Genomic DNA, 26,763 nt, shown 5'->3' on the forward strand with positions numbered 1-26,763 from the left:
CTGACTGTAGTTATTACATAACCTACATTTTTACTGCACTATACACTATAGTCTATAACTGACTGTAGTTATTACATAACCTACATTCTTACTGCACTATACACTATAGTCTATAACTGACTGTAGTTATTACATAACCTACATTCTTACTGCACTATACACTATAGTCTACAACTGACTGTAGTTATTACATAACCTACATTCTTACTGCACTATACACTATAGTCTATAACTGACTGTAGTTATTACATAACCTACATTCTTACTGCACTATACACTATAGTCTATAACTGACTGTAGTTATTACATAACCTACATTCTTACTGCACTATACTCTATAGTCTATAACTGACTGTAGTTATTACATAACCTACATTCTTACTGCACTATACACTATAGTCTATAACTGACTGTAGTTATTATTACATAACCTACATTCTTACTGCACTATACACTATAGTCTATAACTGACTGTAGTTATTACATAACCTACATTCTTACTGCACTATACACTATAGTCTATAACTGACTGTAGTTATTACATAACCTACATTCTTACTGCACTATACACTATAGTCTATAACTGACTGTAGTTATTACATAACCTACATTTTTATTGCACTATACACTATAGTCTATAACTGACTGTAGTTATTACATAACCTACATTCTTACTGCACTATACACTATAGTCTATAACTGACTGTAGTTATTACATAACCTACATTCTTACTGCACTATACACTATAGTCTACAACTGACTGTAGTTATTACATAACCTACATTCTTACTGCACTATACACTATAGTCTACAACTGACTGTAGTTATTACATAACCTACATTCTTACTGCACTATACACTATAGTCTATAACTGACTGTAGTTATTACATAACCTACATTCTTACTGCACTATACACTATAGTCTATAACTGACTGTAGTTATTACATAACCTACATTCTTACTGCACTATACACTATAGTCTATAACTGACTGTAGTTATTACATAACCTACATTCTTACTGCACTATACACTATAGTCTACAACTGACTGTAGTTATTACATAACCTACATTCTTACTGCACTATACACTATAGTCTACAACTGACTGTAGTTATTACATAACCTACATTCTTACTGCATTATACACTATAGTCTATAACTGACTGTAGTTATTACATAACCTACATTCTTACTGCACTATACACTATAGTCTACAACTGACTGTAGTTATTACATAACCTACATTCTTACTGCACTATACACTATAGTCTATAACTGACTGTAGTTATTACATAACCTACATTCTTACTGCACTATACACTATAGTCTATAACTGACTGTAGTTATTACATAATCTACATTCTTACTGCACTATACACTGTAGTCTACAACTGACTGTAGTTATTACATAACCTACATTTTTACTGCACTATACACTATAGTCTACAACTGACTGTAGTTATTACATAACCTACATTTTTACTGCACTATACACTATAGTCTACAACTGACTGTAGTTATTACATAACCTACATTCTTACTGCACTATACACTATAGTCTATAACTGACTGTAGTTATTACATAACCTACATTCTTACTGCACTATACACTGTAGTCTACAACTGACTGTAGTTATTACATAACCTACATTCTTACTGCACTATACACTGTAGTCTACAACTGACTGTAGTTATTACATAACCTACATTTTTACTGCACTATACACTATAGTCTACAACTGACTGTAGTTATTACATAACCTACATTTTTACTGCACTATACACTGTAGTCTACAACTGACTGTAGTTATTACATAACCTACATTCTTACTGCACTATACACTATAGTCTACAACTGACTGTAGTTATTACATAACCTACATTTTTACTGCACTATACACTATAGTCTACAACTGACTGTAGTTATTACATAACCTACATTCTTACTGCACTATACACTGTAGTCTACAACTGACTGTAGTTGTTACATAACCTACATTTTTACTGCACTATACACTATAGTCTACAACTGACTGTAGTTATTACATAACCTACATTCTTACTGCACTATACACTATAGTCTATAACTGACTGTAGTTATTACATAACCTACATTCTTACTGCACTATACACTGTAGTCTATAACTGACTGTAGTTATTACATAACCTACATTCTTACTGCACTATACACTGTAGTCTATAACTGACTGTAGTTATTACATAACCTACATTCTTACTGCACTATACACTATAGTCTATAACTGACTGTAGTTATTACATAACCTACATTCTTACTGCACTATACACTATAGTCTATAACTGACTGTAGTTATTACATAACCTACATTCTTACTGCACTATACACTGTAGTGTACAACTGACTGTAGTTATTACATAACCTACATTATTACTTTGTGCACTATATTTATAACATATTTATAACGTACGAATGATTTTCTTACTCTGAACACCAGGAGTCTTTTACTGAACTGAGCCTCACTGTCTCCCTGTCTCTCTGTCTCCCTCCCTGTCTGTCTCTCTCTCTCTCTCTCTCTCTCTCTCTCTCTCTCTCTCTCTCTCTCTCTCTCTCTCCCCCTGTCTGTCTCTCTCTCTCTCTCTCTCTCTCTCTCTCTCTCTCCCCCTGTCTCTCTCTCTCTCTCTCTCTCTCTCTCTCTCTCTCTCTCTCTCTCTCTCTCTCTCTCTCTCTCTCTTCTCTCTTTATGTGGTGTTGTCTGTCTCCCTCTGCTGGCTGTTGTGTGTAATGTCACTGTAGCGTGGTTAAGCTGATTTATGGTCTGTGTTGATCTTTAGGTGTTTAGCACTCTTAGCTGCGTTTCCCTCGTTGGTCTTTCAGTTGTTGTATCTGTAGTAATTTTACGAGCCACAGCCTATAAGTTGTTTTATTTTCAGAAGCCATGCTGCTTCTCAAATATGTGATCATTGAGTTGTAAATGCCCTAGAAGTTTGATATTTTTATGAAACTGAACATGTTTTGATCAAAGTTTTAACAAGCGTCTGTTTGTTTTTACGGATTTTTGACTGCATCTATTCAGAAAATCAGTTCACAGCTTCGATGTCAATGAGAAAGTTTTAGAATAAAGTTTCTATGAGTTAAAAAGTTTCTGAGCGTTTTCACTCCCTGTGCACTCTGAGTGTTTTCACTCCCTGTGCACTCCTTTTCACCCTGAGCTCTAGATTCACCTTTAATCACCGTTAGAGTGTCTGATTACTGCATGCAGTCAGCCTCTCTGTAAGGCCTGAAAGGTTAAAGGTCAGTCTATATTCTGCTGTCCAGGTTGTGCCCTGTTTATTGTTCGTTGCCGTGGCAGCAGTGAACTGTTATCAGTGATTTACAAGCTGAGCCGTATGAAGAGTCTGAGTGTGATAAAAGACACATGTTAAACATTAAACTGTAAAACACACTGAGCTAATTCACCACTCAGCATCCTCATCACCATCATCATCAACATCATTACCCTCATCATCATCATCATCGCCATCATCATCACTGTCGTCATCATATATATCCATATATCCATCCATTTTCCAAGCTACTTCTCCGTCAGGGTCGCGGGGGGGTGCTGGAGCCTATCCCAGCAGTCATCGGGTGGAAGGCAGGATACACCCTGGACAGGTCGCCAGTCCATGGTGTTATTAGCCAGACACAGACTGTCTAACTCAACACTAAAACTTAACAATCTCTCAGTTTCATCAAGCCTATCTGTTAAAAATCTTGGTGTCATGATAGACGCTGATCTCTCTTTCGACACACATATATCTAATATCACTAGAACAGCTTTCCTGCATCTCCGCAATATCGCTAAATTAAGAAATTCATTATCTCTACAGGATGCAGAAAAGCTAGTTCATGCATTTATCACTTCAAGGCTAGATTATTGTAATGCCCTGCTGTCTGGATGTCACAGCAAAAGCCTTAACAAGCTTCAGCTAGTCCAGAACGCTGCAGCCAGAGTCCTCACAAGAACTAGGAAGTTTGACCATATTAGTCCAGTTTTATCAGCCCTGCACTGGTTACCAGTTAAATTTCGCATTGATTATAAAATTCTATTACTGACTTATAAAGCTCTAAACGGACTCGCCCCTCAGTACCTGAGTGAGCTCCTCTCCTACTATGAACCATCACGCCTACTTAGATCACAAGGTGCTGGCCTACTACTGGTACCTAGAATAAATAAAGCTACATCAGGGGGGAGAGCTTTCTCATACAAAGCCCCCCAGCTCTGGAATAATCTTCCTGCTAATGTTCGGGAATCAGACACAGCCCCAATCTTTAAGTCTAGGCTAAAAACTTATTTGTACAGTCAAGCATTTGGTGATTAGTCTTCCCTGTCAGGTCTAGACCTGCTGGAGTCTACACTGCTCTGTTTTACTGTAATCTGTGGTCAGCCACTCTTTACAGAACTGACGCTGTGGTCAGCCACTCTTTACAGTATTAACTCTGTTTTTTTTTTTTTTTTTTCTTCTCCTTTCTCTGCCGAGCTGATCAGCTGCCCATCCTGTGCGCCTGATGCTGTTGCCTCTACTGCCTTGATTGGTGCCGCTGCTCACCAGCCTTCTGCACCGGTTTGACCACTACTGAGCTTCTTGCTGTACAGCGCTGTGCAGTCCTCACCCTCAGATCTTTCTTTCCCCACTTTACTATAAAACTTCTTACTAATAATGTTCGCTGTCCGGTGTCGACCATAGGAGGATGGGTTCCCCTTCTGAGTCTTGGTTCCTCTCAAGGTTTCTTCCTCTTTTAGGGAGTTTTTCCTTGCCACCGTCGCCGCTGGCTTGCTCATGGGGGCTCGGACCCGGAGTTTCTCTCTTCTTTTCTCTTCTCTCTGTAATGCTGATTGTTCTGTAAAGCTGCTTTGTGACAACACCTGTTGTAAAAAGCGCTATATAAATAAATTTTGCTTGCTTGCTTGCTACCATGGTGTTACGATGTGACTGAAGCCCAGATGCTCGCGGATGAAAGGTTACGCTATTTATTCGTTTAGCTAGCAGCCAAAGAAACAAAAAGGGGCAAAACACAACAGAGTAGTCAAAGTACAGTCCAAAAGTCCGAAAAGTCAGACGTAGTCGAAAAACACGATTCTAAACGGTCAAAAATCACGGTAAGACAAGCAATCACAAGCATGCGCTCAGTAAGTTTACAAGAAAACAACACCTCGCACTGACTGACTGTCAGAGCCGGGCTTAAATGCTCAGCTCTAACGAGGCACAGGTGACATTCCTCAAAAGTCTGGGGATTGTGAGCGCAGATAGGTTCTGGAAAACCGCTGTATGACCTTGTCCACCGTGCTGTAGCTCAGTTTCAGGGTGTTAGCAGTCTTCTTATAGGCTTCTTTGTGGAGAGCAGCAATTCTATTTCTCACATCCTCAGAGATTCTTTACCATGAGGTGCTGTGTTGAATATCCAGTGGCCAGTCTGAGCGAATTGCACCCAAAACACCAAATTTAACAGCCCTGCTCCCCGTTCACACCTGGAACCCTGTAACTCTAACGAGTCACACGACACCAGGGAGACAATCTGGACACGTCCACTGTGAGGTGGACTCACTTGTGCTGCCAGCTATTTAGACATTAATGTCTGTGTGTTGTTCTTTTCAGTGGACAGTAAATCTGCTCTGCTGTACAAGCTGCACACTGACCACTTTAACTTATATCAGAGGTTCAGTTCTACAGTGACGTCCCATCAGAAGACAGAATAAGATATTTACAGTAAAGTGAGGAGCGCATTCACTCTGTGGAGGACGTATTCATTTATTCGCTCTTAGAAAGTCAACACAGTACACAGTACATAGAACCCGACTGTAACTGTTCAGCATGTGTTTCTGTGTTAGAGCGCAGAAATAAACCCACAGTGGGCCAGTCTGAACACCTCAGAGTGATTAACAATAACTCGCTCATGACACTCACACTCACACACTGTGTGTGTGTGTGTGTGTGTGTGTGTGTGGGTGTGTGTGTGTGTATGTGTGTGTGTGGGTGTGTTTTTGTGTGTGCGTGTGTGTGTGTTTGTGTGTGTGTGTGTGTGTGTTTGTGTGTGTTTATGTGTGTGTTTGTGTGTGTGTGGGTGTGTGTATGTTTATGTGTGTGTGTTTATGTGTGTGCGTGTGTGTGTGTGTGTGTGTGTGTGTGTGTGTGTGTGTTTATGTGTGTGCGTGTGTGTGTGTGTGTGTGTGTGTGTTTATGCGCTGCAGGCGGAGGAGTGGATCTGAAACCTGTGTGTGTGTTTAGAAACAGTTCTGAACATGTTTCAGTACATTACCTGAGAGAGAATTCACACCACAGCCACTCCCCAACACCCCTCCCCCACACACTCATCCTCTAAACCACACCCACCCCATACACACCCTTTAAACCACACCCCCACCCACATCCCTCCTCACGCACTCACTCTGAACAATGCATTTTCTTACACTGGATAGCCCATTGAACTACACTATCTGGCCATAAGTATGTGGACACCTGACCATCACACCTATATGAGCTTGTTGGGCGTCCCACTCCAAAAACAATAGGCATTAATATGGATCTGGTCCCTCTATGCAGCTGTAACAGCTTCAACTCTTCTGCGAAGCGTCCTACAAGATTTTGGAGTGTCTGCATTGAGCACAGTGATCTTAGGCCTGTGTGCAGCTGCTCAGACATGGAGATCCAGTTCGTGAAGCTCAGAGTCAGTTTGAAACTCTGCAGTGAGTGACACAACAGAAGATTGGCATTTTACATGCTTCTGCGCTTGGCAGCCTCACTTTGTGAGATTGCATGGTCTACTGCAGGGCTGATCCTTCTACATGCTGCACTTTCAGTTGACATGTCAGATAACCGAGGTCACATAGAGTCACATAGTTTCCCAACATCTGTGTGAAATCACAGCAGTTAACTTGATAGCTTGAAAAAAAGCAGCTGTTTCCTGTTTCAGTTTGCAGAAATGCAGAAAGGCAGAAGCAAAGAGCTCGGAGGACAGCTCTGAGACACTGGGGGCAGGCGCACGTCGGGTGGACAGCTCTGAGACACTGGGGGCAGGCGCACATCGGGTGGACAGCTCTGAGACACTGGGGGCAGGCGCACGTCGGGTGGACAGCTCTGAGACACTGGGAGCGGGCGCACGTCGGGTGGACAGCTCTGAGACACTGGGGGCAGGCGCACGTCGGGTGGACAGCTCTGAGACACTGGGGGCGGGCGCACGTCGGGTGGACAGCTCTGAGACACTGGGAGTGGGTGCACGTTGGGTGGACAGTTCTGAGACACTGGGGGCGGGCGCACGTCGGGTGGACAGCTCTGAGACACTGGGAGCGGGCGCACATTGGGTGGATAGCTCTGAGACACTGGGGGCAGGCGCACGTCGGGTGGATAGCTCTGAGACACTGGGGGCAGGCGCACGTCGGGTGGACAGCTCTGAGACACTGGGGGCGGGCGCACGTCGGGTGGATAGCTCTGAGACACTGGGGGCAGGCGCACGTCGGGTGGACAGCTCTGAGACACTGGGGGCAGGCGCACGTCGGATGGACAGCTCTGAGACACTGGGGGCAGGCACACGTCGGGTGGACAGCTCTGAGACACTGGGGGCAGGCGCACGTCGGGTGGACAGCTCTGAGACACTGGGAGCGGGCGCACGTCGGGTGGACAGCTCTGAGACACTGGGGGCAGGCGCACGTCGGGTGGACAGCTCTGAGACACTGGGAGCGGGCGCACGTCGGGTGGACAGCTCTGAGACACTGGGGGCAGGTGCACGTCGGGTGGACAGCTCTGAGACACTGGGAGCGGGCGCACGTCGGGTGGACAGCTCTGAGACACTGGGGGCAGGCGCACGTCGGGTGGACAGCTCTGAGACACTGGGAGCGGGCGCACGTCGGGTGGACAGCTCTGAGACACTGGGGGCAGGCGCACGTCGGGTGGACAGCTCTGAGACACTGGGAGCGGGCGCACGTCGGGTGGACAGCTCTGAGACACTGGGGGCAGGCGCACGTCGGGTGGACAGCTCTGAGACACTGGGGGCAGGCGCACGTCGGGTGGACAGCTCTGAGACACTGGGGGCAGGCGCACGTTGGGTGGACAGCTCTGAGACACTGGGAGTGGGCGCACGTTGGGTGGACAGCTCTGAGACACTGGGGGCAGGCGCAGGTTGGGTGGACAGTTCTGAGACACTGGGAGCGGGCGCACGTCGGGTGGACAGCTCTGAGACACTGGGGGCAGGCGCACGTCGGGTGGACAGCTCTGAGACACTGGGAGCGGGCGCACGTCGGGTGGACAGCTCTGAGACACTGGGGGCAGGCGCACGTCGGGTGGACAGCTCTGAGACACTGGGAGCGGGCGCACGTCGGGTGGACAGCTCTGAGACACTGGGGGCAGGCGCACGTCGGGTGGACAGCTCTGAGACACTGGGAGCGGGCGCACGTCGGGTGGACAGCTCTGAGACACTGGGAGCGGGCGCACGTCGGGTGGACAGCTCTGAGACACTGGGAGCGGGCGCACGTCGGGTGGACGGCTCTGAGACACTGGGGGCAGGCGCACGTCGGGTGGACAGCTCTGAGACACTGGGAGCGGGTGCACGTCGGGTGGACGGCTCTGAGACACTGGGAGCGGGCGCACGTCGGGTGGACGGCTCTGAGACACTGGGAGCGGGCGCACGTCGGGTGGACAGCTCTGAGACACTGGGGGCGGGCGCACGTCGGATGGACAGCTCTGAGACACTGGGAGCGGGCGCACGTCGGGTGGACAGCTCTGAGACACTGGGGGCAGGCGCACGTCGGGTGGACAGCTCTGAGACACTGGGAGCGGGCGCACGTCGGGTGGACGGCTCTGAGACACTGGGAGCGGGCGCACGTCGGGTGGACAGCTCTGAGACACTGGGAGCGGGCGCACGTCGGGTGGACGGCTCTGAGACACTGGGGGCAGGCGCACGTCGGGTGGACAGCTCTGAGACACTGGGAGCGGGTGCACGTCGGGTGGACGGCTCTGAGACACTGGGAGCGGGCGCACGTCGGGTGGACGGCTCTGAAACACTGGGAGCGGGCGCACGTCGGGTGGACAGCTCTGAGACACTGGGGGCGGGCGCACGTCGGATGGACAGCTCTGAGACACTGGGGGCGGGTGCACGTCGGGTGGACAGCTCTGAGACACTGGGGGCGGGCGCACGTCGGGTGGACAGCTCTGAGACACTGGGAGCGGGCGCACGTCGGGTGGACAGCTCTGAGACACTGGGGGCAGGCGCACGTCGGATGGACAGCTCTGAGACACTGGGAGCGGGCGCACGTCGGGTGGACAGCTCTGAGACACTGGGAGCGGGCGCACGTCGGGTGGACAGCTCTGAGACACTGGGGGCAGGCGCACGTCGGATGGACAGCTCTGAGACACTGGGGGCAGGCGCACGTCGGGTGGACAGCTCTGAGACACTGGGGGCGGGTGCACGTCGGGTGGACAGCTCTGAGACACTGGGAGCGGGCGCACGTCGGGTGGACAGCTCTGAGACACTGGGGGCAGGCGCACGTCGGATGGACAGCTCTGAGACACTGGGGGCGGGCGCACGTCGGGTGGACAGCTCTGAGACACTGGGGGCAGGCGCACGTCGGGTGGACAGCTCTGAGACACTGGGGGCGGGCGCACGTCGGGTGGACAGCTCTGAGACACTGGGGGCAGGCGCACGTCGGGTGGACAGCTCTGAGACACTGGGGGCGGGCGCACGTCGGGTGGACAGCTCTGAGACACAGAATCGGTGGACTAGCCCTTTAAACTCAGGGCCGTCAGTGACCCTTTAGCTCATCGTTCACAGCTAACACACTGCGTTCACTGCGAAATCATCAAAATAGGATCTTTTCACGGTTCTGGGCGAAAGCTTTGGCTTCTGTGGTCAAACTACGCTCTGTAGCTGTAACGAGTGACCGGTCGGATGTGGTTCTGAACTCAGTCTAGACCGGCGCTATTTTCATTCAGTCTTTATGACCTACGTCGATATCAGAGCCCGGAAACAGCACTCAGCTGCTGGGTGTTTAACAGGGGCTATGCACGGCGCTGCGTCACTGCACGAGAACGGTTCTCTGTCTGCGTTGGTTCTCTGTCTGCGTTGGTTCCCTGTCTGCGTTGGTTCTCTGTCTGCGTTGGTTCTCTATCTGTGTTGGTTCTCTGTCTGTGTTGGTTCTCTGTCTGCGTTGGTTCCCTCTCTGCGTTGGTTCTCTGTCTGCGTTGGTTCCCTCTCTGCGTTGGTTCTCTGTCTGCGTTGGTTCTCTGTCTGTGTTGGTTCTCTGTCTGTGTTGGTTCCCTCTCTGCGTTGGTTCTCTGTCTGCGTTGGTTCCCTCTCTGCATTGGTTCTCTGTCTGCGTTGGTTCTCTGTCTGTGTTGGTTCTCTGTCTGTGTTGGTTCCCTGTCTGTGTTGGTTCTCTGTCTGTGTCCGTTAATGTCAGAATTCTCGTGGTGAAATGACGTCTGTGTAGTTTTATATTTTCATATTCCTGAAAGGTGTTTAATCGCTTCTTTCAGGGATGTAGGGAGTAGGGGGACTATGGGGGATTGTTGGGGGGCTGTGGGGGTGGTGGGGGCTGTGGGGGGCCGTCTCTGAAATGATCCTCTAGTGTGTAGGAATGGTCACTGTGCCGTCAGTGATGGGGTGTGTGTCGGTGTCCAGTCTCTTTGCCAACAGTCCACTAAGCAGTTATTTTGCCTTACTGGCTTTACCGGCTCATCAAATCTGATTTTAGGAGGATGAGTTAGTTTCAGTATTTAGCTGTTTTAGCTGCTAATCATCAGTTATAGTAATAATCAGTCAGTGAAGTGGACGCTTCACTGACTGGGACAGCGCTGAGGGACTCTATGCAACACCCCGTCAAGCAAAATTGGAAATGTTTTATAACAGAAAACCGTCCGTTAAAGTTCCTCCTTAAAGACAAATTTCAGGTGTTTTATACAGACAGACACTGAACCATGGATATGAAATATTTAGAGACCTGTTGGCTCACGTCCCTCGTCCCATGTAAGAGAGATGACCGTCTCCCTCACTGACGGCGAATCAGAGCCCTTACACTTTGCTCACCCGGCTGGTTAAAGTGAAGAGGGTGTAAAAGTCTTCATCCTCTACCGTTTATAAGCACCTCCAGAAAATCCTGTGAGACTTTCATTCACTGGCTTGTCTTCTGCCTTCATTAAGATGCAGCCTCTTATGTTAAATTACCTTCATTTCATCCAACAGGTTTTGGTGAATGGACATATGTCCAGCAACAAGGTCTCAAATACAGGCTCTCTCCACGGCTGTTTCCTGTCCCCGGCTGCAAGACTTCCCGAGGGCGCAGCTGTGGAAGTCCCTGATGACGCTGCCTTATTGTCTCTCCTTCAGGGTCCAGAGTCGGGTCACAGTCGTGGCCTTCCTGCCTTTGTTTAATGGTATGTTAAACTTCCTCAACCTGAAGGAATAAAAACTAGGGAATTATTAATCGATCAGACAGAATAGCAACAAGCCAAAAGTTGGTTTTATACACAGTGAGGATGCTCACAGTGCTGATACTGATATGTTGGCAGGGAGGGAGACACAGGTGGCCACGATCTGCTGTGAGACAGTGCTTTTATATAAAAACCAACAGAAAAGGCCATACAGGACACTGAAACCTGGAGGGAGGTAACCACAAGCTACACACTGCTCCCCTACACTGACCTCCCAACACAAGACCCGCCCCTAAAATAACCACACACAACATTAAACAGCACAGCAGGTCTGCCATGCCATGAGAGTTCGGGTGTGGCCTGCATGGCTATGCCTCCACAGTCAGCAGCAGGTCTACGAATCAGTCGTCTCACTTTCTAATGTAATGCGCTGTCAGTGAGGGATAAGAATAGCCCAAATGACACTGTGAAAGTCCAGCACAGAGACTTGTGCTCCCTTTGGGTGAAACAGGCGACCCAGAAAACAAAAGGAATCATCCTGGCATGTTCTGTCCAGTGAATTCACTGTAAAGCAGAGAACCTAGTTCTTGTGTTTGTTCCAGCAGAGTTGATCACTGTAATGGTCTTCTTACTGAACTTCCTAAGAAAATCCATCCTTTACAACTCGGACAAACGCCGCAGCATCCTAACAAACGCAGATCAGTCTGATTTAAAAGAGCTGCACTGGCTGCCTGGATCACTCAGGATAGAGTTTAAAGCTCTGCTGCTGGCTTTTAAAGCTCTAAATGACCAGCTCCTGAACGCGTGTCTGTTTATGATCTTAGATCAACACAGAAAATGTGGAGAGGCTCTTTCAGTTCGTCTGCTTCTGAACTGTGGAGCTCAGTTCAGCTTTTATTAGACAGTCGAGCTCAGAGCTCACTTTTAATAAACATCTCAACACACAGCTCTTTAACTCAGAGCTCCAGTTAAACTCTGTGGCTCTTTGGTGTTTGTCTCTTTAATCTGATCTGTGATACTGATTTAAATGACTCTAAATTAATATCCATCATTTCCTGTAATACTGTTTAACTTTATGTCCTGTTTTTAAAGTACTTTGAGCTGCCACCAATAGGAAATGTGCTATATAAATAAAATTATTATTGTTGTTATTATTATTATATTATTATTATTATTTTATTTATTTTATTTATTATTATTATTATTATTATGAGAATGAACCACTAGTCTAAGTCTTATACTGACCTTGCATTGACCCATGAATACTGACCTGTTTTCTCTGACGTAGACCTGCTGTGTCTGTGAGTTGTGAAGTTGTGTTGCTAAGCTGTGAATGAATCTGAATCTGAGTCTGAATCTGAATCTGAGTCTGAATCCGAGTCTGAGTCCGAGTCTGAATCTGAGTCTGAATCTGAATCTGAGTCTGAATCCGAGTCTGAATCTGAATCTGAATCTGAGTCTGAGTCTGAATCTGAGTCTGAATCCGAGTCTGAATCTCAGTCTGAGTCCGAGACTGAATCTGAGTCTGAGTCCGAGACTGAATCTGAGTCTGATAATCTCAGTTTATTTATTAGCATGGCTCTAACTCTGGGTAGTCTCTGATAGACTGTAGTGTTTATAGGTAGCAGTAAGTCATGCAGGGACATCACAGAGATGAGCAGGTGTGTAGACGGTCATTAGGTGTGTCTCACCTGAACAGGTGTGGTGGGAGTGAATAAAACCTACAGAACATGATTCACTCCCTCCCTCACCGACTGACTGACTGACTGTCCTCACTGACTGACCAGATGATCTCACAGCCCTCACAGAGGCTGAGTGTGGTCAGATGAGCTCAGTGTGTTTGGCCTACTGTGACAGCCCAAGCACACACTCACACACACACACACACACACACACACACACACACACACACATACACACACACACACACACGTTATGAATAATCTGAAAGTGAAACACACATGTCAGCTTCTTTGTTTGCACTCTGAACTCTGAGGGTCTGATGTTCTGAATTTCTATTGCACAGTGCTGTTCGGTTTGCGCTGTTCGGTTTGCGCTGTTCGGTTTGCGCTGTTCGGTTTACACTGTTCAGTTTGCACTGTTTGGTTTGCACTGTTTGGTTTGCCTTATTCAGATTGCACTGTTCTGTTTGTGCTGTTTGGTTTGCCCTATTCAGATTGCACTGTTTGGTTTGTGCTGTTCGGTTTGCCCTATTCAGATTGCACTGTTCGGTTTGCCCTGTTTGATTTGCCCTGTTTGGTTTGAGCTGTTTGGTTTGTGCTGTTCAGTTTGCTGTTCGGTTTGCACTGTTCGGTTTACACTGTTCACATTGCTTTGTTCAGTTTGCTGTTCAGCTTGCACTGTTTGGTTTGCACTGTTCGGTTTGCCCTGTTTGATTTGCCCGGTTTGTGCTGTTCGGTTTGCGCTGTTCAGTTTGCTGTTCGGTTTGCGCTGTTCAGTTTGCTGTTCGGTTTGCTGTTCGGTTTGCTGTTTGGTCTGCCTTGTTTTGTTTGCACTATTTGGTTTGTGCTGTTCAGTTTGCACTGTTTGGTTTGCACTGTTTGGTTTGCGCTGTTTTGTTTGCACTATTCGGTTTGTGCTGTTCAGTTTGCACTGTTTGGTCTGCCCTGTTTTGTTTGTGCTGTTCAGTTTGTGCTGTTCTGTTTGTGCTGTTCAGTTTGCCCTATTCAGTTTGCGCTGTTCAGTTTGCGCTGTTCTGTTTGCGCTGTTCAGTTTGCGCTGTTCTGTTTGCGCTGTTCAGTTTGCGCTGTTCTGTTTGCGCTGTTCGGTTTGCGCTGTTCGGTTTGCCCTATTCTGTTTGTGCTGTTCTGTTTGTGCTGTTCTGTTTGTGCTGTTCAGTTTGCACTGTTCGGTTTACACTGTTCAGTTGTCACGGTTGGCCCCTCCCAGTCCTGTCCATGTGTTCTTGTTTTGGTTTGTAACTCCGCCCCTGATTGTTTTCACCTGTCCCTCATTGTTCCGTGTATTTAAGCCCTGTGTTTGCCCCTTGCTTTTGCCAGTCTTTGTATCGTTGTTTCATTGTACCTGGTCTTTGTTTGTGTTGATTCTAGTCTTTGTTATGTCATACCCTAACTCTGTACGTGTCGGCTCATTGACCCTGGACTGTTTTGACCACGACCCTGGATTTGCCCGTAATAAATCTCGCTTATCTCAGCATGTGCGTCCGCCTCCTTGCTCCCCCTTACATCAGTTTGCACTGTTCAGTTTGCACTGTTTGGTTTGCACTGTTCAGTTTGTGCTGTTCGGTTTGCGCTGTTCAGTTTGCACTGTTCGGTTTGCTGTTCAGTTTGCACTGTTCGGTTTGCTGTTCAGTTTGCACTGTTTGGTTTGCTGTTCAGTTTGCACTGTTCAGTTTGTGCTGTTCAGTTTGCTGTTCAGTTTGTGCTGTTCAGTTTGCCCTGTTTGGTTTGCTGTTCAGTTTGCACTGTTCAGTTTGCTGTTCAGTTTGTGCTGTTCAGTTTGCACTGTTCAGTTTGCTGTTCAGTTTGCTGTTCAGTTTGTGCTGTTCAGTTTGTGCTGTTCAGTTTGCTGTTCAGTTTGTGCTGTTCAGTTTGCACTGTTCAGTTTGCTGTTCAGTTTGTGCTGTTCAGTTTGTGCTGTTCAGTTTGCTGTTCAGTTTGTGCTGTTCAGTTTGCACTGTTCAGTTTGCTGTTCAGTTTGTGCTGTTCAGTTTGTGCTGTTCAGTTTGCTGTTCAGTTTGTGCTGTTCAGTTTGCACTGTTCAGTTTGCTGTTCAGTTTGTGCTGTTCAGTTTGCACTGTTCAGTTTGCTGTTCAGTTTGCTGTTCAGTTTGTGCTGTTCAGTTTGTGCTGTTCAGTTTGCTGTTCAGTTTGTGCTGTTCAGTTTGCACTGTTCAGTTTGCTGTTCAGTTTGTGCTGTTCAGTTTGTGCTGTTCAGTTTGTGCTGTTCAGTTTGTGCTGTTCAGTTTGCTGTTCAGTTTGTGCTGTTCGGTTTGTGCTGTTCAGTTTGTGCTGTTCAGTTTGCTGTTCAGTTTGTGCTGTTCGGTTTGCTGTTCAGTTTGTGCTGTTCAGTTTGTGCTGTTCAGTTTGCTGTTCAGTTTGTGCTGTTCGGTTTGCTGTTCAATTTGTGCTGTTCGGTTTGCACTGTTCAGTTTGCTGTTCAGTTTGCACTGTTCAGTTTGCTGTTCAGTTTGTGCTGTTCAGTGTGCTGTTCAGTTTGTGCTGTTCGGTTTGCACTGTTCAGTTTGCTGTTCAGTTTGTGCTGTTCAGTTTGTGCTGTTCAGTTTGTGCTGTTCAGTTTGCTGTTCAGTTTGTGCTGTTCGGTTTGCTGTTCAGTTTGTGCTGTTCAGTTTGTGCTGTTCAGTTTGCTGTTCAGTTTGTGCTCTTCGGTTTGCTGTTCAATTTGTGCTGTTCGGTTTGCACTGTTCAGTTTGCTGTTCAGTTTGCACTGTTCAGTTTGCTGTTCAGTTTGTGCTGTTCAGTGTGCTGTTCAGTTTGTGCTGTTCGGTTTGCACTGTTCAGTTTGCTGTTCAGTTTGTGCTGTTCAGTTTGCTGTTCAGTTTGTGCTGTTCAGTTTGTGCTGTTCAGTTTGTGCTGTTCAGTTTGCGCTGTTCAGTTTGCACTGTTCAGTTTGCTGTTCAGTTTGTGCTGTTCAGTTTGCACTGTTCAGTTTGCTGTTCAGTTTGCTGTTCAGTTTGTTCTGTTTGGTTTGCTGTTCGGTTTGCACTGTTCATTTTTATCATTCACTTTTCAATGTTCGGTCCATTTGCTGTTCGGTGAGCTGTGGGAGGTGTTCAGCCTGTTGCAGTGTTTTCTAAATCTACAGCCAGAAAACGAAAAATGACTATGAGTGAACTGTGAGAGAGAGAGAGAGAGAGAGAGAGAGAGAGAGATTGGCTGTGATTGTGTAATTATGAATCAGGCACACCCTGGGTCAAACCCTGCCACACCTCACACACACACACACACACACACACACACACACACACACACACACACACACACACACTTTCTCTTTCAGCTGTAAAACTCTTACTGAACTCTATCTCAGTATTTAATCGATTTAAATTAGCATTCATTTTCATACAGCCTAATATGCGAACATAATAATTGCTAGATTATAAAAAGTGCTAGAATTGCTGTTTACACTCTGGTATGATACATGCATTATATACAGTGTATAAAGTATATATAGTTTATATAGTATTTATAGTGTATAAGGTGTATGTATAGTGTATATAATGTATATAGGGTGAGTAGTGGTGTGTATTGTGTAGATGTAGTTGTATTGTGAGCTGCTGTGGTGAAAGTGCTACAGTTGTATATGGTGTTAATAGTGTGTATAGCTGTGTGTATAGTTGTGTGTATAGTGTGTATAGTTGTGTGTATAGTATGTATAGTAGTGTGTATAGTGTGTATAGTTGTGTGTATAGTTGTGTGTATAGTGTGTATAACTGTGTGTATAGTTGTGTGTACAGTGTGTATAGTGTGTATAGTAGTGTGTATAGTGTGTATAGTGTGTATAGTTGTGTGTATAGTAGTGTGTATAGTGTGTATAGTTGTGTGTATAGTGTGTATAGCTGTGTGTATAGTTGTGTGTACAGTGTGTATAGTAGTGTGTATAGTGTGTATAGTAGTGTGTATAGTGTGTATAGTTGTGTGTATTGTGTGTATAGTAGTGTGTATAGTAGTGTGTATAGTGTGTATAGTTGTGTGTATAGTTGTGTGTATAGTTGTGTGTATAGTGTGTATAGTTGTGTGTATAGTGTGTATAGCTGTGTGTATAGTTGTGTGTACAGTGTGTATAGTAGTGTGTATAGTGTGTATAGTAGTGTGTATAGTGTGTATAGTTGTGTGTATTGTGTGTATAGTAGTGTGTATAGTAGTGTGTATAGTGTGTATAGTAGTGTGTATAGTGTGTATAGTGTGTATAGTTGTGTGTATTGTGTGTATAGTAGTGTGTATAGTAGTGTGTATAGTGTGTATAGTAGTGTGTATAGTGTGTATAGTGTGTATAGTTGTGTGTATTGTGTGTATAGTAGTGTGTATAGTAGTGTGTATAGTGTGTATAGTAGTGTGTATAGTTGTGTGTATAGTGTGTATAGTTGTGTGTGTAGTGTGTATAGCTGTGTGTATAGTTGTGTGTACAGTGTGTATAGTAGTGTGTATAGTGTGTATAGTAGTGTGTATAGTGTGTATAGTTGTGTGTATTGTGTGTATAGTAGTGTGTATAGTTGTGTGTATAGTGTGTATAGTTGTGTGTATTGTGTGTATAGTGTGTATAGTTGTGTGTGTAGTGTGTATAGCTGTGTGTATAGTTGTTTGTACAGTGTGTATAGTAGTGTGTATAGTGTGTATAGTAGTGTGTATAGTGTGTATAGTTGTGTGTATTGTGTGTATAGTAGTGTGTATAGTTGTGTGTATAGTGTGTATAGTTGTGTGTATTGTGTGTATAGTGTGTATAGTTGTGTGTATAGTCTAGAGCTGCTGTGGTGAAAGCCCTGCAGTAAAGAGCAGCAAGGCTCTGCAGGAGCTGCAGGCTGGGTGTGTGTGTGTGTGTGTGTGTGTGTGTGTGTGTGTGTGTTTGTGTGTATTAGACTGGAAAAACACCCAACCCCCCACACACACACCATAACAGTGACAGGGAGGTGTTGGTGCTGAAGGTCAGAGCTGATTAGAGAACCAGAACACATTTAACACACTGTAATCTAGAACAGGGTAATAAACTCTCCCTGATCCACAGCAGAACCACACATCAGTGGACTCTGCACACTGTGACAGTCCCTCAGTGTGTAGATCTATAAAGGCAGTGATCTGGTTGTCCTTTAAAGTCTGAGCAGGGAGCTGTGCAGCAAAATAGTCCACAAGGAAAACTCATTATTCCAGATTTTCCACCATTTCCCATCATCAACATTCCATATAAGCTCAGAAGACTCGTGTAGGTTCTCTGGTGGTTCTGGATGGTAAATAAAGTGTCTATATCTGTGTTGTCGTCATGGCGACGCCTGGTTCCCATCACCACCACTGGAAAGGCGTCTGGACCGTCTCTCACACGGAGTTCGGGGAGTGTAGTGTAATATGTGTGTGCATTAATGTTAATGTGTATATCAGTGCAGACAGACCAGTGAAGCTGTAGTGAGTTCTGCAGCGTCTCGCTGAGGCTCCTGCACTTCAGGATTTTCTGGCTCTGTTCTGCTCTGTGCTCTGCAGAACAATAGAGCTGCAGAGAGAGTTTGTGTGTGAGAACCACATAAGGAGGATTCCTGGTTTGGGTGTTGGTCTCCAGCGTGACTCAGTCAGGGTGGGTCGTGTCCTTTCACTCTCTACACTCCCTCTCACGATTCTCACACTTACGTGTGTAATAGCGACTGTACTCTGAAATCTGCTCCTCTAAAACAAACCCGAGCTACTGAATCTCACGGTTCTCCTCTAATGCAGCAGAACCCAGACCTCTGCAGACCATCTGCCACTCTGAAAACCTGCAGTTCCTGCATTCTAAACCTGGAAAACAACCATAAATGACTTTACAGTTCTGAAAAATGTAAAGATTTGACAAGTTTCTACATCTCCTTTGAAGTCCTGAGTTCAGGCCCTTGTATAAACTGCTCAGGCTTGTCTGGAGGTCAGACTTTCACTGGATCTGATCTGCTCTTCACTACCGGTGGTCATGCAGCTCGAGTTCACACTGAAACTGAAACAGTTCTAATAATCATGAAAGTTCACTTAGAGATTCGAGGATTCTGCTGTTTTGTGCACTACACTCTAAAAATAAAGTGCTGTCTGAACTCAGTTCAGTTACGCAACACGTTTCCTCTCCAAACTGAGCAGAGTCAGAGCAACAGACCCAGCACAAGCTCAGCGGCTGATGGACCAGGGAAAGTCTCAGTGCAGGTTATTTGGGATGAAATTCTCTTCTGGTCAGTCCATTTTAAATAAACCAGTCAGAGTTCATTTCTTTACGTTTGAGTTCAACAGCCTGATGGTTCAGTCTCTACGTGTCGTAATGAATCACGTCATGATTTAGCGTTTGTTTGGAAAGCGTTTATAATAAATCAGATTAAAAAGGTCAAAGCCGCTCTCAGGCCTCCACACTCTGTCCAGTGTATTACTGTACACATCTGACCGGTTCTGCTGTCCGGAGTGTTTTGGCTGTAAGGGTTTCCGAACTGGGCAGATGGATAAACAATCATGAGAGCGATACAGTTCAGCAGGAAAGCTGACTCATCAGCTCTGATCAGCACTGACTCAGTCAGCTCAGCTGAAGACGACCGCACTGCACAGAGAAACACTCAGACAGATGAATCAGCTGCTGGAGAGGTGCGTGAACCGTCTCCTGGGGTTTAGAAACACAGCCGTTACAACAGTCGTACAGCTTACTGACAGACAGACAGACACACAGACAGACAGACAGACACACAGAGTAAAACTGTTAAACAGTCGTACAGGTTACAGACGTACTGATAGACACACAGACAGACAGACAGACAGACAGAGTAAAACTGTTAAACAGTCGTACAGCTTACAGACAGACAGACAGACACACAGACAGACAGACAGACACACAGACACACAGAGTAAAACTGTTAAACAGTCGTACAGGTTACAGTCAGACAGACAGATAGACACACACACAGACAGATAGACAGACAGACAGACAGAGTAAAACTGTTAAACAGTCGTACAGGTTACAGACAGACAGACAGATAGACACACACACAGACAGATAGACAGACAGACAGACAGAGTAAAACTGTTAAACAGTCGTACAGGTTACAGACAGACAGACACACACACACACACACACACACACACACAGACAGACACACACACAGACAGACAGAGTAAAACTGTTTAACAGTCGTACAGCTTACAGACAGACAGACAGACAGACAGATAGACAGAGTAAAACTGTTAAACAGTCGTACAGCTTACAGACAGACAGACAGACAGACACACACACAGACAGATAGACAGACAGACAGACAGACAGACAGACCGAGTAAAACTGTTAAACAGTCGTACAGGTTACAGGCGTACTGATAGACACACAGACAGACAGACAGACAGACAGAAAGAGTAAAACTGTTAAACAGTCGTACAGGTTACAGACGTACTGATAGACACACAGACAGACAGACAGACAGACAGACAGACAGACAGACAGAAAGTAAAACTGTTAAACAGTCGTACAGGTTACAGACGTACTGATAGACACACAGACAGACAGACAGACAGACAGACAGAAAGTAAAACTGTTAAACAGTCGTACAGGTTACAGACGTACTGATAGACACACAGACAGACACACAGACAGACAGACAGACAGACAGACAGAAAGAGTAAAACTGTTAAACAGTCGTACAGGTTACAGACGTACTGATAGACACACAGACAGACAGACAGAGAGACAGACAGAAAGAGTAAAACCGTTAAACAGTCGTACAGGTTACAGACGTACTGATAGACACACACACAGACAGACAGACAGACAGACAGACAGAAAGAGTAAAACTGTTAAACAGTCGTACAGGTTACAGACGTACTGATAGACACACAGACAGACAGACAGATAGATAGATAGATAGATAGATAGATAGATAGATAGATAGATAGATAGATAGATAGATAGATAGACAGACTGACAGATGTGGCTTCAGATCCTATCAGATAACTGAAGCAGCCTTAGAGTAAATCTGGGCGTTAAAGCTATTTAATTTAAAGTATTTAATATTATTAATTGTTAATATTAATTCATATTTAATATTGTTTAACACTGCAGAACTCTAATAAACAGACTGAGAACTGAGCTGGTCTTTCCGTTACTGTTTTAAACTAATTTTCTGCCTATTGAATCAGACGATGATGTGTTAGTGTAAGTTAAAATGTCTCAGATAAGCAGTATATTCTCTGCGGTGTACCTCAAGGCTCTGTTCTTGGGCTGTTTGTATTTTCTTCATATAGGTTGCTGCTGGCTCGAAACCTTGGTGCATTTATGGATGAAGACTTTTCTGACATGCTTTAATATGATTTTTATTGCAGCTGCGTTCTATCTATTAAGAAATGTAGCAGGAGTCAGTCTTTGTTTACGAGATGTCAAGAAACTGACCAATGTGTTTGTTTTTCTTTGGTTTCATTAGTGTGAAATGTAGCAGCAGGATTATTAACACAAGCTAAAGATTTGATAATAACATGTCTATAACGTGACAGGAACTGAATTATAAACCCTCTTAATGAAATTTCACCTTCGAACATCCCACGTCGTACGTCTGCTCAGGTGAGTTAACGCTGTCTTCACTTGTCAGTCAGTGGTGAGTGGAGGTTCCTGACCTGTCTGGATGACCAGATCACACGGTCGGTGTGGGACCACCGAGTTGAGCTGTTTAAATTATCATAACTTAGTTACTCCAGAGGACACGCCCACCAAACGCACACTGCCTGTCTGTGGGCTATTAAACCTGGATCAGGCAGCAGAGCACCAGGCAGTGGAAGGGGAAACAATGTTCTAGGTCACGCTGTGTCTAATAGAACTCCTGACCTGTTGCCGTGTTAGTATAGCCGTCTTTGATGTGTCCAGGGAATGTTAGTGTGGCGGAAAATTCACTGTTGTGGTTTCTAACCTGTCTAGATTTGATACAGAACCACAAACATGGTTCTTTAGTAAAGAAAGTGGTTCTATAGAACCATGAACACTCAGAAACTTGTGGTTTTAAAGGGTTCTTTGCATCAGGAAAGGGTTCTTCAGATTAATGGGAAATGTGTTGTTAATAGTTCTATCTCAAACCTTTTTGAACATGGTTCTAAATAGGGTTCTTCTATTGAAACAAAGTTGATATGGTAACCGGAGAAGAACTCTTTTGGTGTTATATAGAACCATTTTCTTGAAGAACCATTGTTTTCAGAGTGTCATGTAGCAGTCTGGGCAGTCAGCTGGCATTTGGATGAAGTGAATCTAAAGCAGCTCCACGTGTGAAATTCCTTTGAAGGAATTCTGATCAACTCTGATCAAACGTCTAACATGGAACCGTCCAGACCTGCTGCTGTGGTTTCCCTGCGGTTCTGATCTGGAAAGTCAGCTTTTCTCCAAGTTCAGAACCAGAAATATCAGGTTCTGCGTTCTGAGCTGTGACCTGGTCTTTCTCTCACAGGAGGAGGTCTTAATGTACCTCAGCTGGATTTGTGCAGGTTTAGTAAAGAAGGTTTATAAACATTTGAGTGCAAAATATGCAGTAAAAAACATCTCATTTGCATATGTAAATCTTTCTGGGGCCTCAATGCGGTTCTAGATATTCATTACTGACTGTGGTTTATTTGTAAAATGACCTTTTGTTGATACTGACTTTGGACTTTCCATAAAACCATCTTTAGAGGGACAAAGAGGAGCTGCTTAAGTGCTCAGTAGGTTCTAGAACTCGGGTGGAACCTTTAGAACACCCAGCTACCAACACAGCAGGTGCGGGGCTGAAACTGGAGAATATGGAGTCTAAACCAAGTTTCAGAGTTGAATTGAAGAAAGAAAATATTCCAGTGTCATGGAATGAAAACCAGTTAAGAGACGTTTTTCCAGAGGAGTTTGGAATTTTCTGTCAGTGAAATTTGAAATTTTTTATGTTTTAGGGAAAAAAAAGAAAACAAACAAAAACGCAGAGACAAAGTTTCTGCAGGACAGTGAGGATGAGCGGAACATGCAGAAAACAAACAAACAAACAAATAAGCAGCGCAGCCTGTGAGAGCGGCAGTGACGGTCCGGTAAAGGTCACTGTGATACCCGCCGTTTCAGTGACCCCGGGGACCCGTCCTCATTAGGACGGACAGGTGAGCGCGCGCCTGGTCCAGCTCACCTGCTCATTAAGGCCTTGAGGAGGTCAAGCCAGGCGCTGAACAGGTAGAGAAACGGTTAAGGGTCTTGAAATGAAGGTGGAGGAATTCGGTGAAGCCCCGCCCCCTCTCGCTGTAAGGTGAGGCAGTGGGTGGGGCTTTTCCATTCCCTCCGCGAGCTCTTCCGCGTGCGCCACTGCGCTGGGAGAGAGGGAGAGCGGAGAGGACGGAGGAGAGAGAGAGAGAGAGAGAGAGAGAGAGAGAGAGAGAGAGAGAGAGAGAGAGAGAGAGAGAGAGAGCCCCGCGTTAGTGTCTGTATCCCGGGTTAAGATGAGCGTGCAGGGCACGCAGGTGAAGCAGCCCATGACGTCCCGCAGGTCCAGCTCCAGGCCGGACCTCACCATGGCCGGCTACAGCAGCGGGAACGGCTACTCGGGCGACCTGAGCGAGAGCTACGTCCAGCACAGCTACACCACCAGGAGCTCGGCGGGGGCAGCAGGAATGGGCAGGTACGAGCTCGAGGGCTCCAGCGCGGTTCTAGATACTCGCTGGCGGTGGTGGTTCTGCAGAACGGTGTTTTTCTTCACGCTGCGTTTGAAGTTCCTGTTAAAACACGCAGCGTTGGAAGTTCAAAGAAGAGCTGCTTTAGTGCGGAGTAGGTTCTAGATCTAGAGTGGAACCTTTTAGAACACCCCGCAACTACCAACATACGAGATACGGGGCTGAGACTGGTCTCTGTGGAATTTTCCCGTTCCACCTTAAATGGTGCGGCTGTTGCGTTGTGGCGCCTCAGTGTAACTGCCGCGCCGTTTAAGGTGGAACGGATCAATTCCGAAGAGAAGTTGGCGAATGTGGATTCAACTGGGCCAGAATGAAGTTCTGCAGCTTTAAATGGGTCAGAACTTTACTAGAACCCGAACAAAGCGCGAGCTCAACGCGGTCCAGCCGTAGTTTTAATAAACAGCCTTAAGATCGTTCTTCACACAGACGTCTGTGACGTAGAACCCGCTGTGAAATGGTGGAACCGCAGAGAACTTCAGGAATGTGGGTTTTAGTTTCGGTTTGGACTGGACCGGACTGGACTGCGTGCAGATCAGTGAAGTGCATTGTGGGTATGAATCGGACAGATTAACTGTGTTATTAATTTATTAATTTATTAATGCTCCTGTTTGAATGCAGTGCGCATGCTCGGTGATCTCTCACAGATCTGCCCAGAGTGAGGGTCAGAGCTCAGACACGCCTTTCTGACCTCACCTGGACGAGCACAGGTGTGATGACAGCCTCTCAGAAAACGAAATATTTCTCAATATAATGACTTCATATCTCAGGAAACTAAACATTTCTCAATATAATGACTTCATATCTCAGGAAACTAAATATTTCTCAATATAATGACTTCATATCTCAGGAAACTAAATATTTCTCAATATAATGACTTCATATCTCAGGAAACTAAATATTTCTCAAAATAATGACTTCATATCTCAGGAAACTAAACATTTCTCAATATAATGACTTCATATCTCAGGAAACTAAACATTTCTCAATATAATGACTTCATATCTCAGGAAACTAAATATTTCTCAATATAATGACTTCATATCTCAGGAAACTAAATATTTCTCAATATAATGACTTCATATCTCAGGAAACTAAACATTTCTCAAAATAATGACTTCATATCTCAGGAAACTAAACATTTCTCAATATAATGACTTCATATCTCAGGAAACTAAACATTTCTCAATATAATGACTTCATATCTCAGGAAACTAAACATTTCTCAATATAATGACTTCATATCTCAGGAAACTAAATATTTCTCAATATAATGACTTCATATCTCAGGAAACTAAACATTTCTCAATATAATGACTTCATATCTCAGGAAACTAAACATTTCTCAATATAATGACTTCATATCTCAGGAAACTAAATATTTCTCAATATAATGACTTCATATCTCAGAAAACTAAATATTTCTCAATATAATGACTTCATATCTCAGGAAACTAAACATTTCTCAAAATAATGACTTCATATCTCAGGAAACTAAATATTTCTCAATATAATGACTTCATATCTCAGGAAACTAAACATTTCTCAATATAATGACTTCATATCTCAGGAAACTAAATATTTCTCAATATAATGACTTCATATCTCAGGAAACTAAATATTTCTCAAAATAATGACTTCATATCTCAGGAAACTAAATATTTCTCAATATAATGACTTCATATCTCAGGAAACTAAACATTTCTCAAAATAATGACTTCATATCTCAGGAAACTAAATATTTCTCAATATAATGACTTCATATCTCAGGAAACTAAACATTTCTCAAAATAATGACTTCATATCTCAGGAAACTAAACATTTCTCAATATAATGACTTCATATCTCAGGAAACTAAATATTTCTCAATATAATGACTTCATATCTCAGGAAACTAAACATTTCTCAATATAATGACTTCATATCTCAGGAAACTAAACATTTCTCAATATAATGACTTCATATCTCAGGAAACTAAACATTTCTCAATATAATGACTTCATATCTCAGGAAACTAAACATTTCTCAATATAATGACTTCATATCTCAGGAAACTAAATATTTCTCAATATAATGACTTCATATCTCAGGAAACTAAACATTTCTCAATATAATGACTTCATATCTCAGGAAACTAAACATTTCTCAATATAATGACTTCATATCTCAGAAAACTAAATATTTCTCAATATAATGACTTCATATCTCAGGAAACTAAACATTTCTCAAAATAATGACTTCATATCTCAGGAAACTAAATATTTCTCAATATAATGACTTCATATCTCAGGAAACTAAACATTTCTCAATATAATGACTTCATATCTCAGGAAACTAAACATTTCTCAATATAATGACTTCATATCTCAGGAAACTAAATATTTCTCAAAATAATGACTTCATATCTCAGGAAACTAAACATTTCTCAATATAATGACTTCAAATCTCAGGAAACTAAATATTTCTCAATATAATGACTTCATATCTCAGGAAACTAAACATTTCTCAATATAATGACTTCATATCTCAGGAAACTAAATATTTCTCAATATAATGACTTCATATCTCAGGAAACTAAATATTTCTCAATGTAATGACTTCATATTTCAGGAAACTAAACATTTCTCAATATAATGACTTCATATCTCAGGAAACTAAACATTTCTCAATATAATGACTTCATATCTCAGGAAACTAAATATTTCTCAATATAATGACTTCATATCTCAGGAAACTAAACATTTCTCAATATAATGACTTCATATCTCAGGAAACTAAATATTTCTCAAAATAATGACTTCATATCTCCGGAAACTAAATATTTCTCAATATAATGACTTCATATCTCAGGAAACTAAATATTTCTCAATATAATGACTTCATATCTCAGGAAACTAAACATTTCTCAATATAATGACTTCAAATCTCAGGAAACTAAATATTTCTCAAAATAATGACTTCATATCTCAGGAAACTAAAAATTTCTCAAAATAATGACTTCATATCTCAGGAAACTAAACATTTCTCA

The 26,763-nt window shown here is 44.1% G+C and overlaps 1 protein-coding gene across 2 annotated transcripts in view; it reads left to right on the forward strand.

Annotated features, from left to right (window-relative positions):
* Positions 1–23,381: 23,381 nt before the first annotated feature.
* The window catches only part of dspa (desmoplakin a), a 67,198-nt gene continuing 63,816 nt past the window's right edge, over positions 23,382–26,763 (forward strand). The window contains exon 1 of one of the 2 annotated variants that reach the window (XM_037532075.1): positions 23,382–23,686. In XM_037532075.1, the coding sequence (XP_037387972.1) occupies positions 23,508–23,686 (179 nt within the window). In that variant the 5' untranslated portion in view covers positions 23,382–23,507. The remainder of the gene's footprint in view (positions 23,687–26,763) is intronic. The other variant, XM_037532072.1, reaches the window with a different exon arrangement.

Source organism: Pygocentrus nattereri, chromosome 2, assembly GCF_015220715.1.
Source record: "Pygocentrus nattereri isolate fPygNat1 chromosome 2, fPygNat1.pri, whole genome shotgun sequence".
Lineage (NCBI taxonomy): Eukaryota > Metazoa > Chordata > Actinopteri > Characiformes > Serrasalmidae > Pygocentrus > Pygocentrus nattereri.